General features: G+C 46.5%; 1 protein-coding gene across 5 annotated transcripts in view; it reads left to right on the top strand.

The window, feature by feature from the left end:
* The window catches only part of IFT140 (intraflagellar transport 140), a 213,456-nt gene that overhangs the window by 2,907 nt on the left and 195,297 nt on the right, over nucleotides 1–15,252 (top strand). The window contains exon 1 of one of the 5 annotated variants that reach the window (XM_075898988.1): nucleotides 10,138–12,209. The exons of 2 other annotated variants lie outside the window; for them this stretch is intronic. Coding sequence is in view for 1 of the 3 variants with exons in the window: in XM_075898983.1 (XP_075755098.1) it covers nucleotides 14,920–15,053 (134 nt within the window). In the remaining 2 variants the exon portion in view is untranslated. Of the gene's footprint in view, nucleotides 1–10,137; nucleotides 12,210–14,915; nucleotides 15,054–15,252 lie in introns of those variants that run through there. 2 more of the 5 variants (XM_075898983.1, XM_075898984.1) reach the window with 2 other exon arrangements.

Genomic DNA, 15,252 nt, shown 5'->3' on the forward strand with positions numbered 1-15,252 from the left:
ATTTCAGTGTGTCTGAAGCAACACAGCACCAGCAATGGACAGGAGAATGGCTCCTGGGCATGGCTTGCTCATGACTGCTTCAGTCCCATTGGATGGACCTCTGTCTCTTTTCTTCCCCTCCCCCGCTTTGCAATGGGGCTGTAGACTGTGGGGGAAGAGGGGTGGAGGCAGGCAGAGGTGTCTCCCTGCAGCAGATGTAGACACTTCTCTGTATTAATCATTCTCTCATTGAAGTTTTTAGCTTTGTATTGAGTCCTTTTACATGGAAACTTTGTATTAAGTCTTGGTAGAATAGTCCCTAGGACAAGTGAGGCAGAGACTGTCCCTGTGGGGTGAATTAAGTGGGAATGTATAAGGCGGAAGGTGAGCACCTCTGGGCAGTTGCAAAGTTTGGAGAGGAGGTGGAAGCCAGATACAAGATCAGTAGGCCCATTGAAAGGAGACTGGATCTGTGGATGCCTTGGGGGTCAGCAGCAAGGGCCTGCTTTGGGAAGCCCCTTCTTTGGAGGTGAATGTGGCAGCATTGAGACACCACCCAGAAACCGGTGCCACAGACACTAACTGCAGATTCATGGGATGGCTCTCACAGATCTTGCACATGCATAAGATGATAGATCTGCAGGAGGATGGGCAGTGGCATAGCGAGGGGGCTGGAGAGGTCAATTGCCCTTGGGCACCATGCTAGTGAGGCTCCAGTTTAATCCCATTCTGCTCCCTCCATTATCCCTTCAGCTCACGTGCTCCTACTCCGCCTGCCACAGGCAGCTGGAGCCTCCTCCCTGCCTCTCTGCTCCAAGCCCAACCCTGCTCCAAGCCCAACCCTCCTCCATCTCAACTGGAGGGTTAGTGCATGCAGGAGCCCGGCCCCAAACTGTAGGGGGTAGGGGAAGATGCGGTAGAAGTTCCCCTCAGCTGTGCACCAGGTTTGGAGCCGTGCCACATGGCAGCAGGGGGGTGCAAATTTTTCCTTTGTCCCCGGGCGCATAACACCCTCACTATGCCTCTGCAGGCACATAAATGCCTGTGTGCTTGATATTTTTATCATTAAATGAGATCCTGAGTATCCCAGTGGATAGTTGGGGTTCCCCTATTCACCCCTTTGCTACAGTCCCTTGTTTCTAAAGCCCTGGTCACTAACTGGTAGAGCACAATCTGATGGTCAGTCGCGGCATTTCCATAGGTTAGTCTTAAGTTCCCTCTGCACTGTGTGCCTGTGCGGCTGTGCACAATACGTTTTAGATCTGCCCTCCTCTTTTGTGTAGCAGTACCCATTCAACAGAAGGTGGTGGCTTGGAGGGATCTGCTGGGGCAGCATCAGAGGGCTGAACATCCCGGCCAGCTGGGCTGGATCAAAGAGGGGCAGTTGCCTGGCCAGCTGGCCATGGCAATCAGCCTGTTGAGGCTGGGCCACACTCCAGCTGGTCAAGCAACTGCCCCTCTTTGCTCCAGCCCAAAGAGTGGCTGCCACATACTCTCATTGTAAATGTCAGCTGTCAGTGATCTCGGGAACGTTCCTGAAGGTATCACAGATTGTGGTTCCCACAGTGATGGGAAAGAATATATTGAATTAAGTACATGCAGGCTATCTGGGAATGACCAAATCAAAAAGGGGAGCAAGAGAAGATATATTGTGGACACACAAGTAGTGACATTGAATAAATGCTTAGCAGGTGTGGAATGTGTCAAAAATACAGAGAGTTGCAGCAGAAAGATCCAGTGATACTGTACAAGTAACTTGCAATTCTATGGAGTAAAGTTTGAATTGGCATGTTCAGCCAGAGAAGACAGCGCCTTCTTATAATGGATTGCTTTACCTCATTTCCCAAAAGCAGACACAGATGAAGATACCAAAGCAGTTGTCAGGCCCATTAAATATGTATTTGCACATTGTGCAATTCCAAGAGCAGTAATAACTTACAAGAGGCTACAGTTGAAGAATAAGACATCTCTGTACTTTGCAAAAATGTACAACTTTCATCATGAGACACCAGTGCCAGATATCCTCAGGCAAATGGATTAGTTGCCTGTGGAATATGTACAGGCAGTCCCCGGGTTACATACAAGATAGGGACTATAGGTTTGTTCTTAAGTTGAATTTGTATGTAAGTCGGAACTGGCTCCAGATTCAGCCGCTGCTGCTGAAACTGACCAGGGGCTGACAACAGGAAGCTGGAGGCAGAATTGCTTTGCCCCCAGCTTCCTGGAATCAGCCACTGATCAGTTTCAACAGCGGCTGAATCTCGAGCCTGGGACAGAACAGCTGGGCTGCCAGGTAGGTCCCTGCAGGACCAACCTGGCAGCACCCCAGCTGCTCTACCCCAGGGTCCACAACAAAAGCCTGGTCTGCTGGGGGGGGGGTGCACTAGCTGCGCCCCCCCCCCCAGCACACCAGGGACACCGGGAGCAAAGCCGCGGCGGCGGGGTGCCGCGCCTCTGAGGCTTTGCTCTGGCAAAGCCTCAGAGGCGCGGCACCCCGCCGCTGCTGCGGCTTTGCTCCCGGTGTCCCTGGTCTGCTGGAGATGGTCCCGCTGCGGCTTTGCTCCCGGTGTCCCTGGTCTGCTGGGGACCGTCTCCAGCAGACCAGGGACACCGGGAGCAACTTTTCTCGCCCCGGAGGTTGGAAAAAGTGATCTTGGGTGTAAAAAGGTTGGAGACCACTGTTCTAAAGGGCTGTGTCTACACTGGCATGAATTTCCAGAAATGCTTAAAACGGAATACTATTCCGTTTTCAGTTTTTCTGGAAAAGGAGCATCTACATTGGCAGGCTGCTTTTCCGGAAAAGCCCTTTTTCCGTAAAAGCGTCTGTGGCCAATGTAGACGCGCTTTTCTGGAAAAGAGCCCCGATCGCCATTTTCGCAATCGGGGCTTTTTTCCGGAAAAGACAACTGGGCTGTCTACACTGGCCCTTTTCCGGAACAGTGTTCCAGAATAAGGACTTATGCCTGAGCGGGAGTAGAATAGTTTTTCCGGAATAGTGGCTGATTTTGTACAGTAGAGCATCGTTGCTTTTCCGGAAATTCAAGGGCCAGTGTAGACAGCTCGCAGCTTATTCCGGAAAAGCGGCTGATTTTCCGGAATAAGTGGCCCAGTGTAGACACAGCCCAGGAGTATAAAATAGCAGTGCCTCTACCTGGCTGGCCCCTGTACACACTTAATGGTGTGCCATGGGAGCTTCCATGAATAAACTTATTCCAGTAATAATATGGATCTAACTCCAAAACAACAATTATAAATAATATGCATTTATCTAATTGATTAAATTAGAATTGACACACCTTTACCTGACAACTTAAGCTCTTAAAGAATAATAGAATCCTAAGGCTGGAAGAGACCTCAAGAGGTCATAGAGTCCAGCCCCTTGCCCAAAGCAGGACCAATCCCAACTAAATCAGTCCAGCCAGGGCTTTGTCAAACCGGGACTTAAAAACCTCTAGGGATGAAGATTTCACCTCCTCTGTGGGTAACCCATTCCATTACTTCACCATCCTCCTGGTGAAATAGATTTTCCTGATGTCCAGCCTAGACCTCCCCCACTGTAATTTGAGACCATTGCTCCTTGTTCTGCTATCCATCATTATTGAGAACTTGTGATTTGTCCTTTTTCATATGTGTTCATTTTTTTAAATTGTATCCTTCGGTATATATGGTTGTGACTATTTTCTTCCACTATTTGATCTGAGGAAGTGGGTCTGGCCCACGAAAGCTCATCATCTAATAAACCATCTTGTTAGTCTTTAAAGTGCTGCATAGTCCTGTATTTTGTTTCAGCTACACCAGACTAACACGGCTGCATTTCAGTCACTATTGAGAATAGCTTCTCTCCATCCTCTTTGGAACCTCCCTTCAGGAAGTTGAAGGCTTCTATCAAATCCCCCCTCACTCTTCTCTTTTGTAGAGTAAATACAAGCCCAGACTCCTCAGCCTCTCCATGTAGGTCATGTGCTCCAGTCCCTCTGATCATTTGGGTTGCCCTCCGCTGCACCCTCTCCAATGTGTCTACATCCTTTGCATAGTGGGGGGCCCATAACTGAATGCAATACTCCAGATGTGGCCTCACCAATGCCGAATAAAGGGGAATAATCACTTTTCTAGATCTGCTGGAAATGCTCCTAATGCATCCTACTATGCCATTAGCCTTCTTGGCTACAAGGACACACTGTTGACTCATATCCAGCTTCTCATCCACTCTAATCCTCATTTCTTTTTCAGCTGAACGGCTATTAAGCCAGTCAGCCCCCAGACTGTAACAATCCTTGGGATTCTTTCATCCCAAGTGCAGGACTCTACACTTGTCCTTGTTGAACCTAATCAGATTTCTTTTGACCCAATCCTCCAATTTGTCTAGGTCATCTGGAGCCTATTCCTGCCCTCCAGTGTATCTACCTTTCCCCCAGCTTAGTGTCATCCACAAAGAAACAGGGTTTAACAGACTAAAATTGAATAAAATCATTTAACAAAATGCGCAGAAATAAATGAAACTTGTCTAATCGGCATTTACACCACCACAACCATGTATCCCACCCCAAAGTGTGCACTTCTCTGGATCTCAAGAGTCCTATGTGCATGTGTGGGCACGCTTGAAGGGCTGCAGCTGAAGTAGAGCACTGTGCAGGTTGTGTGTGTGTCAGTCCAGGCAGGCAACAACTGCAAAATACCTCTGACACTGGAGCTGGCCCCACCAAATGCCAAGAGCTCTGGTTCACTGGGCAGATCACTCTGCCTCTCTTCAGACCCAGAGTCAGTCTGTCTTCTGTGTTCCATCCCAGGCAGCGCTTTCCTAACCAGCCACAGTTACTTATTGTTATTTCCAGTGCTGTTTTTTTTTTTTTTTTTTTAAAGTACTGGTACTATGGTTGCCAGATGGCAAAATTGTTGAGCAAAACAAACAAACAAAAACTGGGAAAAATCTGTCAAGCAAAAAAAAAAAAAAAAAAAAAGCACTGGGGCCGAAATGTGGTCGCGGCCCCTTTAATTGCTGCATGTCCCGAGCAGACTTCCATCCGGAAAGAGTGCTCCCAGAGTACTGGTGTGTACTGTCACAAAAAAAACACTGGTTATTTCTATGCAGGTTCGTCACAGGCACAGCCAGAGTCTCTCCCTTTCAGGGACAATCACCAACAACCTCTGAAGCAGCCTGCTAGATCAAAGCCCCAGCAGGCTCTCAGCAGCAGCTCCTGGAATGCAAAAATTCTATATACCAGCAGTGTGGTTTTTCTCTCCAGGTTGGAGCCCACCAACTCTCTCTTTCCTCTGCCTGAAAGAGCAACAGTTTCCCTCCTTTTTCCCAAGGCATCAGGGGAGTTGTAGTCTCTAGGACTAGATGGCAGCAGCAAGGATCCTCCCAGTAAAAGTCAGAAAAAAACAACAAATGGTCTGGTAGCACTTTATAGATTAACAAAACATGTAGATGGTGGTATGAGCTTTCGTGGGCAAAGCATTTTTACAGCTGTAAAAGTCAGAGGCGCCTATAATAAAGGGAGTCTACATTTGTTTTAGTATAAATCATCTCAGTGCTCTTACTTTTAAGTAAACAGTGAGTTTTCAGCCTAACAGGCTGGCATGTGCATTATTTCTTTGGAGACAACAAATTTAATTTCTGTGAGTGTTGTGAGATGAATGGGACACTGCAGAGATCTCTGTGGACCTTGGGAATTAGGTTCATTAATGTTTACCTGAAAGGTACAGTTAAGATTGGCAAGGAGTTTGTTGGTGAGGCAGACAAACAGGTGTGTCATTTTAAGCCCCAGCAAAGCTTTGCCTTGCTGAGGCAGGGGAAGGAGGATAACACAGTGGCTTGTGGTTCTCAGTGTCCTGAGCAGAATAGCATAGCAATTCCTTATGTGTTTAACTGATCAATACTGAAAATGGATGCTGGTAGCAAAGAGACATATGGTACAGGTAGGACATATAGTACAGCCAGGCCTTATAGTCACTGATCCCTTTTAAGTGAGCGTTCATTCATACACTCTATTCAGGGGTGGCTCAAAGCGGGCTGCGGCAGCTGGTGCCCCAGGCAGAACGTGCGATCGGCGTCTGCACGGCCGTCAATGGCATAACGTCATCATGGGGTGCCCTATTGAAAATGGCGCACTAGGCGACGGCTGAGTCGGCCTGTTCTCATGGGCCGCCCCTGACTCCACTGCTTTGCTTGTTTCTCTCAGCAGAAAGGTAGTGTGGTCTAATGAATAGAACACAGGATGAGGAATCATGAGACTTCATAGCCTGCGGTGCAGCCTTTAGCAAGTCACTTCACCTCTGTGTAAAGATACTTGCTTCCCTTTGTAAAGTGCTTTGACAAAAGATGTTATAATATTAGGAAAACTAATATTTGTATCGGGCCTCACTCTTGGTGATTACTGCCTAACACTATGGTGTGTCTCCAGTTTTTAAAAAATGATATAGGCCCTCTTTTCTTGTGTAAACTAGATGTCTATCTTTCTTAGTTGCTAATTCAGCTTCCTTTGACTTGCCTTAGGATGTTACCTTCCTGTGGGTGAGTGAGGGGTGTGGTCCCACCCCCTCCATTGAGTGACACAATGGGAGAGTAGACTAAGCTGGGGCCACATTGCCCCACTTCCCCTGCCACTGCCAGTGGGTGTGAGGGGCTAGTCCCTACAGATGCTCAGCACTGTTGGTCCTGCCAGCTACTGGTCACCCCTGTGCCTGTCCCACCCATGGCATTCCCTCTCATGCTCCCCCCGCCCATATTTGCCATTGATGTTATGTACCCACCTGCCACCATTCCATTTTTATCTCTGTAACTACCCTTTCTGCTATGAAATGAGAATATTTGGTAAATGTGAAAGGGCCATACTGTTTAGAACAAGTTATGTTCCAATTCATTGTTATCCTCTAATTATTTCCTTTGGAAGCAGCTCATGCAGTGTGAGCCATTGTATATGAGAGCTAGCAGGCTTTGGAGTGCAAGCTTTTTTCTCTTAAGAAGAAAGAAAGAAGCATGGTTTGGAGCAGACCCCAATTCCCAGAACTGCCTGTTGTCCCTCAGGGACGGGAAATGTACTATCGGGCTTTGTTTTTATAAAAAAGCTGTTTTACATAAGTATTTTGATATAAAAACAAACCCTTTTTGCTGTGAAAACCAAGCCTCCATCAGGTCCTAAACCTGTCTCTTAACCCAGGCAGAAACATTTGGCATCAATGGGAAGTTTCCATAATTTCTTTGCAACTGTCTTTCGGCGCTAAAGACCAAGATGCCAGTGCCAGCCATGCCAATCAGACCTACTTCAGTCATCATAGCACTGACAAAAACTGTGGTGCCAATGTCCATTTAGGCACATAGTCAATCCTCAGCACCAACTATGTCTTGAGCACTGAGTACGTCTTCAGAACTGATGTCCTTGTCACTGAGCAAGTCTCACACCCAGGAGTACTGGAACAATTTTTATAGTGGAAGTGCTGAGAGAAATTGAACTAAACTGTAAACCCTGTATATCAGTGGTCTCCAACCTTTGTAAGCACATGATCACTTTTTCAAATTTAAGTGCAATTCATGACCTACCTTAAAGAAAATGTAGAAACAACAGTTAGTTATATAAAGCTGAGATCAAGTGCTTAGCATACATAATTATATATTTTCCCTACTTACTAAGTCTGTCTGATACTTGTGACTGCACACTATCTGCCTGTGTTTTGAAATTTGGGTTGTAATTTGAAATAGCTAGTTGGATACAGTCCTGTAGATGAGTATCTGAGGTGAGTGTGATTACTTGGATTTGATCATCTTCATTTAGGAATGCCTTCTCACACAGATACATGGAACCAATACATTACTTTTAAAACAGAGGACAATAGAAGGCGGCACTTATCTTGGTTTGAGTCCCCTAAAATTACTGTCCCATGATATCATTTTCAGCTCAATATCTCGGCATGGTAATTATCTCCGTGTCTGTTCCACTACTTTGTAAATCAAGCACCTCATGGAATGTCACAGCCAACCTACCAATGCCTGCTGGAAAGAACCCGGATCTGAAATAACCATGACAGTTGGCTCCAGGACATCTAATTCTTGAAGTTGCTTGTTGAATTCCCCTGCTAATTTGGCCAGTTGTATTTTCTCCAGACTCAGGGGCTGTGTCTAGACTGGCCAGTTTTTCCAGAAAATCAGCCGCTTTTCCGGAAAAACTTGCCAGCTGTCTACACTGGCTGCTTGAATTTCTGCAAAAGCACTGACTTCCTACTGTAAGAAATCAGTGCTTTTTGCGGAAATGCTATGCTGCTCCGGTTCGGGCAAAAGTCCCTTTTGCGCAAAACTTTTGCACAAAAGGGCCAGTGTAGACAGCTGAGATTTGTTTTGCGCAAAAAAGCCCCGATCGCGAAAATGGCAATCGGGGCTTTTTTGCGGAAAAGCGCGTCTAGATTGGCCACGGACACTTTTCCGCAAAAAATGTTTTTGCGGAAAAGCGTCCGTGCCAATCTAGACGCTCTTTTCCGAAAATGCTTTTAACGGAAAAGTTTTCCGTTAAAAGCATTTCCGGAAAATCATGCTGGTCTAGACGTAGCCAGAAAGTGCTGCATTTTTTCCTTTAACTAGGAGGACCACAGAATCAGTTTCAATTTGAATGCATTCACTGCACTGATCATGTGTGATAAGTCTCTATCCTTTCTCTGAAGTTGACAGTTCAGCTCATTCAATTTGGACATTATGTTTATAAGAAACCCAAAGTCTAGCAGCCATGCATCATTTGACAGCGCATTTCTTACTTTGTTCCTTGACTTTAGAAAAGTGGTGATTTCGGGCATTAAGTCCAAAACTCTTTGCTGGGTTTTCTCCCTGCTTAACTACCTCACATCCACATGGAGGTGCAGCTCACTGTAAAAGTAGCATCCACTTCATCAAGTAATGAATTAAACAAGCAGTTCTAGAGAGCTCTTGCTCAAATTAAGTTTACAATTCTGACAACAATTTTACATTACATGTGAGAAGTTTATAACTTTACTTGCTAGTGAATTATAGTGGCAATTCACAAGTGAAGGAAAATCTGGATTATTTCTGCAAAATGCAACAAAGCCCGCATTTGTGCCAAGCAAGGCAGGCACACCATCTATTATGATTGAAACAAGTTTCATGTCTGGAATGACTCTTTCAAGCATGTACTTTTTGAATTTGTTGTAGATATCTTCATCTCTTTTTCGCTCTTCAAGGGGTGTAGTAGGGCAGCTGCCCCACTCTGGCCAGAAGGGGGTAAAGCAGGCTGGAGGGAGCCTGTGCAAAGCATCAGCCAATGAGGAAAGGGCTCTTAGAAGGAGTCAATCATAGGGCAGCTTGCTGAGGCAGGCCTGATTACACCCAACGAACATAAGGCAGTTAAAGGAAAGTGGCTTGCCCCTGAGGCGAGGGGCTAAATTGGGGCCGCAGTGGCAGGTGAGACTGAAGATGGCTGATACCCTCAGAAGGGGCGTGAGAAACCAGAGTGTTAAGCACTGCCAGAGGGCAGCGTCCTGAAGAGGACACTGGGATCTGGGGAGCAATGAGGGTCCAGAGCAGAGCACAGAGTGACAATGGGTGAGACTCCAGCCAGAAGGACAGAGCTAATTTCCAGTGTGACCAACAGGAAGCACCATGGCAGTGAGTCTCAAGCCTGTTACAAAGGGCCAAAAGGAGTCAGATGGTCCTCTTCAGTTGTTGCATCCTTAAAAATCATGTTAACAAAATTGGGCTGTGTCATTCATGTTGACTGATTCATGGAACTGCAGAGACAAGCATTCACAGGCATTCAAATGCTGCTATAGTTGCTAAAAGATAGCTTTGGACAAAAGCTTCCACTCATGGAAGCATCAAATGATACGCTCTGGATTGCCGTCATTATTTCCTCTTTGTTTTTAAAGTCTTTAAATATGGAGTTTGGTATCATTGCTTCTTTAAACACTTCTCCATCCATAAACTTTTTTGTGTTTTGCCAGCAGATGGTAAACATGGAACGATGCTTTAGTAGAGGCTTTCCCTTTTACTGGTGGTTTAGTAAAAAATTTCCGTTGAGCTTTCAAAATGGCCTTCAGCTTTGTACAGCGCATGCTATGCAAGGTGAAACTGTCCTTGAATTTGCTATTTGCATTGTTTTGTGGTTTTCTAAATTTCTCTTTTTAATTATTGATCTACTTCTGTGAGGCTATGTCCACACTATCAGGTTATTTCAAAATAAGTTATTTTGAAATAACTCCTGCTTGTGAAGAGGAAAAAGCTTATTTTGAAATAGCTATTTCAAAATAACAAGCCCATTATTTCGAAATAACAGGCTTGGTAGTGTGAATGCTTACCTTGTTATTTCTAAATAAAGGGAATTATTTTGAAATAACTCTCCAGGGTAGACATGCTCTGACATAGAAGACACACTCTTATTTTCACTGTTGTAGACAAATTCACTTTCCCATTCTGAATGGAAGTTGTAAGCCTTTGCTTTCTTTTTATATGGCCTGGGTTTGTCACTCATTGTTAAAGCTAGGTAGGTAAGTATTAGAAAGAACAGGTGCACACTAGTTATGATTGTAATTCCAAACACTTCTGAGTAGTAGACATGCATGCCAAGCACAATAAGTTTTTTCAATTCTGCACTAGCTGCAACAAATAATAAATGCTGTTTTAAATGCCATTATGAGGTATCCAAATCCCCATTCCTTGGACACAACTATACCCCCACTGTCATCCTCCTCACGAGAATCACATCACTCTTTCCTTTCCCTAGTGATGTGGATGAGGAATACTCAATTCTGGCCTCTCATCTGAGACAACCACACAAATCCTCTTTTATACACTGCATGCAATCCACTGCTACGCTAGGATCCTGGTATGAACCGCTGTGGATGTAACACCTTGTGCTGCTCTCTCAGTACTGGCCATATTGGGATGCTTAGGCCATATATACAGGCAGAGCACAGTTTGGGGGAACTGTTCCCACAGACCAGAGCTGAAGGCCATTTCCATCACCTTTTTCATTGGCCTCTTGTCCACTGCAGGCTGAGCCTCTCCTCATACTGGAGGAAGAGGAAGAGCAGGAGGAGGGCATTCCTCCACTTCTCCTCTTCCTCTCCTGATGAAGCTATCATTCCTCCATCTCCTACTGCAGCCGACTACTTCAGTAGGGGGACCATGTTTACCAAAGTAAGATCAGGACACCATGTAGGCTAGTCTGAGCTGCCTGGCTTCACTGCTTGCCTGAGCCCCCTTCCCTTCCCACTTTGCCTGCCCCAAGCCCACTGATGTTGCTGCTCCTCTGAGCTATGAGTAACTCTGGACTGGGGTTGGGACTTGACAGTCTGATTCCCCAAAACCACCCTAGGCTGACGGTCCAAGCCCCAAGTTGTCCTCAACTGACTGTATGAGCCCTGCACCACACAGGCCTCACGGCCTAAGCCTTATTTCCCAGTGCTTCATGTCTGATCAGAGCAGCTTGCAGTTAACAAAAGCAAACAGGACAATGACCATTTTCACCAAAAGTCAGGATATCTATGCCAGGACTTACAAAAGGAAACTGTCCTGGACAAAACAGGACCTAGGGTAATTTTTAAGAATTATTTCACATGATTGCGGACCCTCTTCAGTTTCCTTTAAAGGAGGTAATGGACCAACAAAAAAAACTGCTAAACATCCTGCACACATCCTCCTCCTCTAAATAGCCTTCCCTATAAAGGAGGCCCTATTTGATTCTGCAAAAACAGTCTGGCAGATCCCAGCATCTATTCCACTGACTTGGAAGTAAGTGGACAAAAATTTTAAGTTCATGCAAAAGAATTTACTCACCACCTTCCATTCCCTAGTTGTCAATGTCATGCAGGAGAAAGGATGTCAATACCAATCTTGACTTTTCTACCATGATAGACTTGAAATGACTGGACCAACTTAAGTGAGCTGGGATCTGGTGTGCCTGGAAAGTGCCGTACCTTAGGCAGAGGTCGGGCCTCGAGTGGAAGGGGGTAGGGCCTTGGGTAGAGTGGGTGGGGGTCAAAAAGCTAGCTTCTTTGAGCCAGTCATTCACCCACTACCCAAGCCCTCTACCACATCTGGAGCTCTTTGCTGGGACCACTGCTGCTGCCTCCCTCACTGCACAGATATGCAATTAACATGCTCATTGTTTTCAGTTAATTTCAGGCATTAATTGGGATGAACAGCTCTATTATGGTTGCAAAACTTACACTCCAGTTTCTTTGGACTTTGTGGCCATTGTGGCCCAATCCATCTCAACTGCTGTTATGAGGTGGGCATTATAACTGCAGCTCTTTGTCTTTCATAGAGATACTAACTATGGTAGAAGTAGTTTCAGATTATTTATGGTGTGACAGAATATATGCTTTATGAAACTTTGCTTATGAATGACGTAACAGGAATGTGCATTATGCAAAATAACTCATTGGAAAAGCTATAATCTACTGCATATGATTTCCCATTTGTATGCATATATCCTCTTTGTAGATCAAATTAGGAATATGGAGTATAAACCTGTGTTATGAATGTAGTCAGGCTAAGTGAGGACCATTAATGGTACTTCAGGGCTATAATAGCACAATAAGAAAGAGATTATGAAGTCTGGCCTTCCTGTGGATGGGTGCGTCAGACTGTGAAGAGACATGCAGACAGGTGACCATGTCATTTGATACCGGAATCCTGCTTAAATCCTGCACTATTCCATGAGTAGCTGGGAGAGGGTGGACATCAAACTGAAATAATGGACTACTGCCTTATACAAATCTTGTTTAAGTGTGAGGAGTAAGGTAATCTAAGTTGTCAGATCTCCATGGCCATCCCACCCAACATGACTGCAGATACATCTAAGACTAAACTGGGAGAGGAATTGGGCCCAGACTGGAAAGCTTTCCAATCTGTGAAAGAAGTAATTGAGGGTGAGATGTTATATGAAACAAGTTTCTTTAGTGTATTAAGCTTAGGTTGCATGTTGTTTTATTAGCAACCTACTTTGTTCTGTCTGCTATCTCTTATGATCACTTAAATCCTACCTTTTATATTTAATAAAATCACTTTTGTTTATTAAATCCAGTGTACATAATTGTTACCTGGGAGGGCACAAGTAGCTGTGCATTTCTCTTTTTACTCTGATAATGAGGGCAAATAACGAGGTTACCCTGTATAAAATATTATACAGGGTATAATGGATTTTTCTGAGGTTCAGATCCTATCGAGGCTGTGCCAGATGCTAAGCAATGTTCCCTCTAGTCTCTTCCATGTGTGTGCAGAATAAATTGTTTTATGTCCATGGAGACGTGCTAATGTGCATTGACATTAGAAACAAAAAACCCAGCTGTGGGTGCTGTGTTAATCAGGTGGGTGGCATCTGAATCTCTTCAGAGCGGTTGCACAAGCACATAATTTACAGGGAAAATGGGTGCTGAGGCAAGTCATGTTAGCTGAACCTTCCCTGACCTGATCTCCGCATCTGTATTATAATGCAGAAGACTGACACCTTATTTCTGTGTCAGTGCTGGAGAGCCTTTAGAACCTGGCTCAGCACGACAGAGTTGAAGGGCGCCCCTGAGGGCAAGAAGGTGGTCTCTGTGGTATTTCAGCACATCAGGTGAGTCTCAAGGGGTTCCCAGTGGACAAACCTGTCACACACATGATGAGAAAAAAGGGGGTTCAATGATATTTTTCCAGTTTTTTGTTCCTAAAATCTTTTTTCTCCTTGTTTTTACAATCCATTTGTTTACTGATGTAATAGTCTCTCTCTCTCTCTCTCTCTCTCTCTCTCAAAATAAATATATATATATATATATATAATTTTAACACAAAAATGAGAAGTAATAAATTGGAAGACTAATGGAGGAGAAATTGGTCTCTTTTGGTGAAGAGGAATGGAATCTGCTTACATGGAGTTATTTGTAGATTTAGGGCCTAAGTCAGGCTTTCGCACTTATGACTTTTTGAAGTTCATAACTTTAGATTAAGTGGCTAACACCATGCTTTAAAACCGAATTTCCTTACAAGTGAGTCCTTGAGGCATCAGAGCCAGAGAGGCCATCCCTTTGGTGTCTGTCCCATCCACCAGCCTCCCTCCCCATCCCTCTTTGGGGGCCCCCCCAGGAGGCACGACCTGTAGTGCACTCTGCTCCACAGCAAGGATGTTAAATATTGGTTGACTACTTGACTAGTCAATAGGTACTTCCGCATTCCTCCTCTGAAATGTACATCTCTTGAAATGTACATCCTGTGTAGCCCAGGGCCAGCAGGACTCACTGACCCAGGCTCCATGCTGCGCTGTCAATTTGAAATGCCACACAGAGCTGGGGTCAGCTGGGGACTCCCGAGCTGATCCTAGGCACCCACTGGCATTTCAGCAGAACCCCACAATCAGCTAGGGAGTCCCCAGCTGACCTCAAGGTCCACTGTGGGATCAGCTGTGTGGCCCTGCCCCTTTGAAGTCCCCCTTCCCTTGCTGCCTCTTATCTGATAGAGGCAGCAAGGGGGAATCAACTAGTCAATTAGTTGACTAACTATCCAATAAGCATCAGAGAGGTAGCCATGTTAGTCTGAATCTGCAAGAACCAGGAGTCCTGTGGCACCTTATAGCCTAACAGATGTATGGGAGCAGATGCTTTCCTGGGCAAAGATGCATCTGACAGGTGGGTCTTTGCTCACCAAAGCTTCTGCCCATTACCTGTTAGTCTATAAGGTGCCACTGGACTCCTTGTTCTAGCCAGGAGCATCTGCTCCTGGGACTGTGCACCAGTCCTTCACCGCCTTCCTCTGCAGCCCGGACCCGCTGGGCTCTCGGGCCCCTGCCCCAGGACTCAGCTCGGCGGGGCAGCCTGCTCTGGGGATCCTCTGTCCAGTCCCGAGAGAGCCGCGCGCGCTGCTCAGGGCCCCCGCCGCGCGGGGAGCCGCACGAGCCTCCAGAGGGGCGGGGCGTCGCGGAGCACGCCCTCCCCAACTCATGGATTTAAAGGGCCAGCCCCATGCCCGGCGGGCGGGTTCGGCGCTTTCTGTGGCCAGGGCTTCGCCGTTGTCGGGGTAACGCGAAGCTCGCACTGAGTGAGGGGGGGCCGCCCGCAGGCCTCAGCCGTGGGGCCGCCTGCGCTGCCGCTCGCGGGTAAGCGTGCGCAGGGCTGGGGGCGCGGCGCTCCGGGCCCGGGCGGGGGCCGGGTCTCTGGGGAGCGCCGGGCAGGCGGCCGGAGGAGGCCCAGGGCTGATCCGCGCTCCGGCACGCCCCGTGCGGCGAGGGGCCCGCGGACAGGCCGCCCCATCAGGTGGTGTCCAAGGGCCTGTGAAAGGCAGCGAGGAGCGCGGCT

The sequence above is a fragment of the Pelodiscus sinensis genome, chromosome 16 (assembly GCF_049634645.1).
Source record: "Pelodiscus sinensis isolate JC-2024 chromosome 16, ASM4963464v1, whole genome shotgun sequence".
NCBI lineage: Eukaryota > Metazoa > Chordata > Testudines > Trionychidae > Pelodiscus > Pelodiscus sinensis.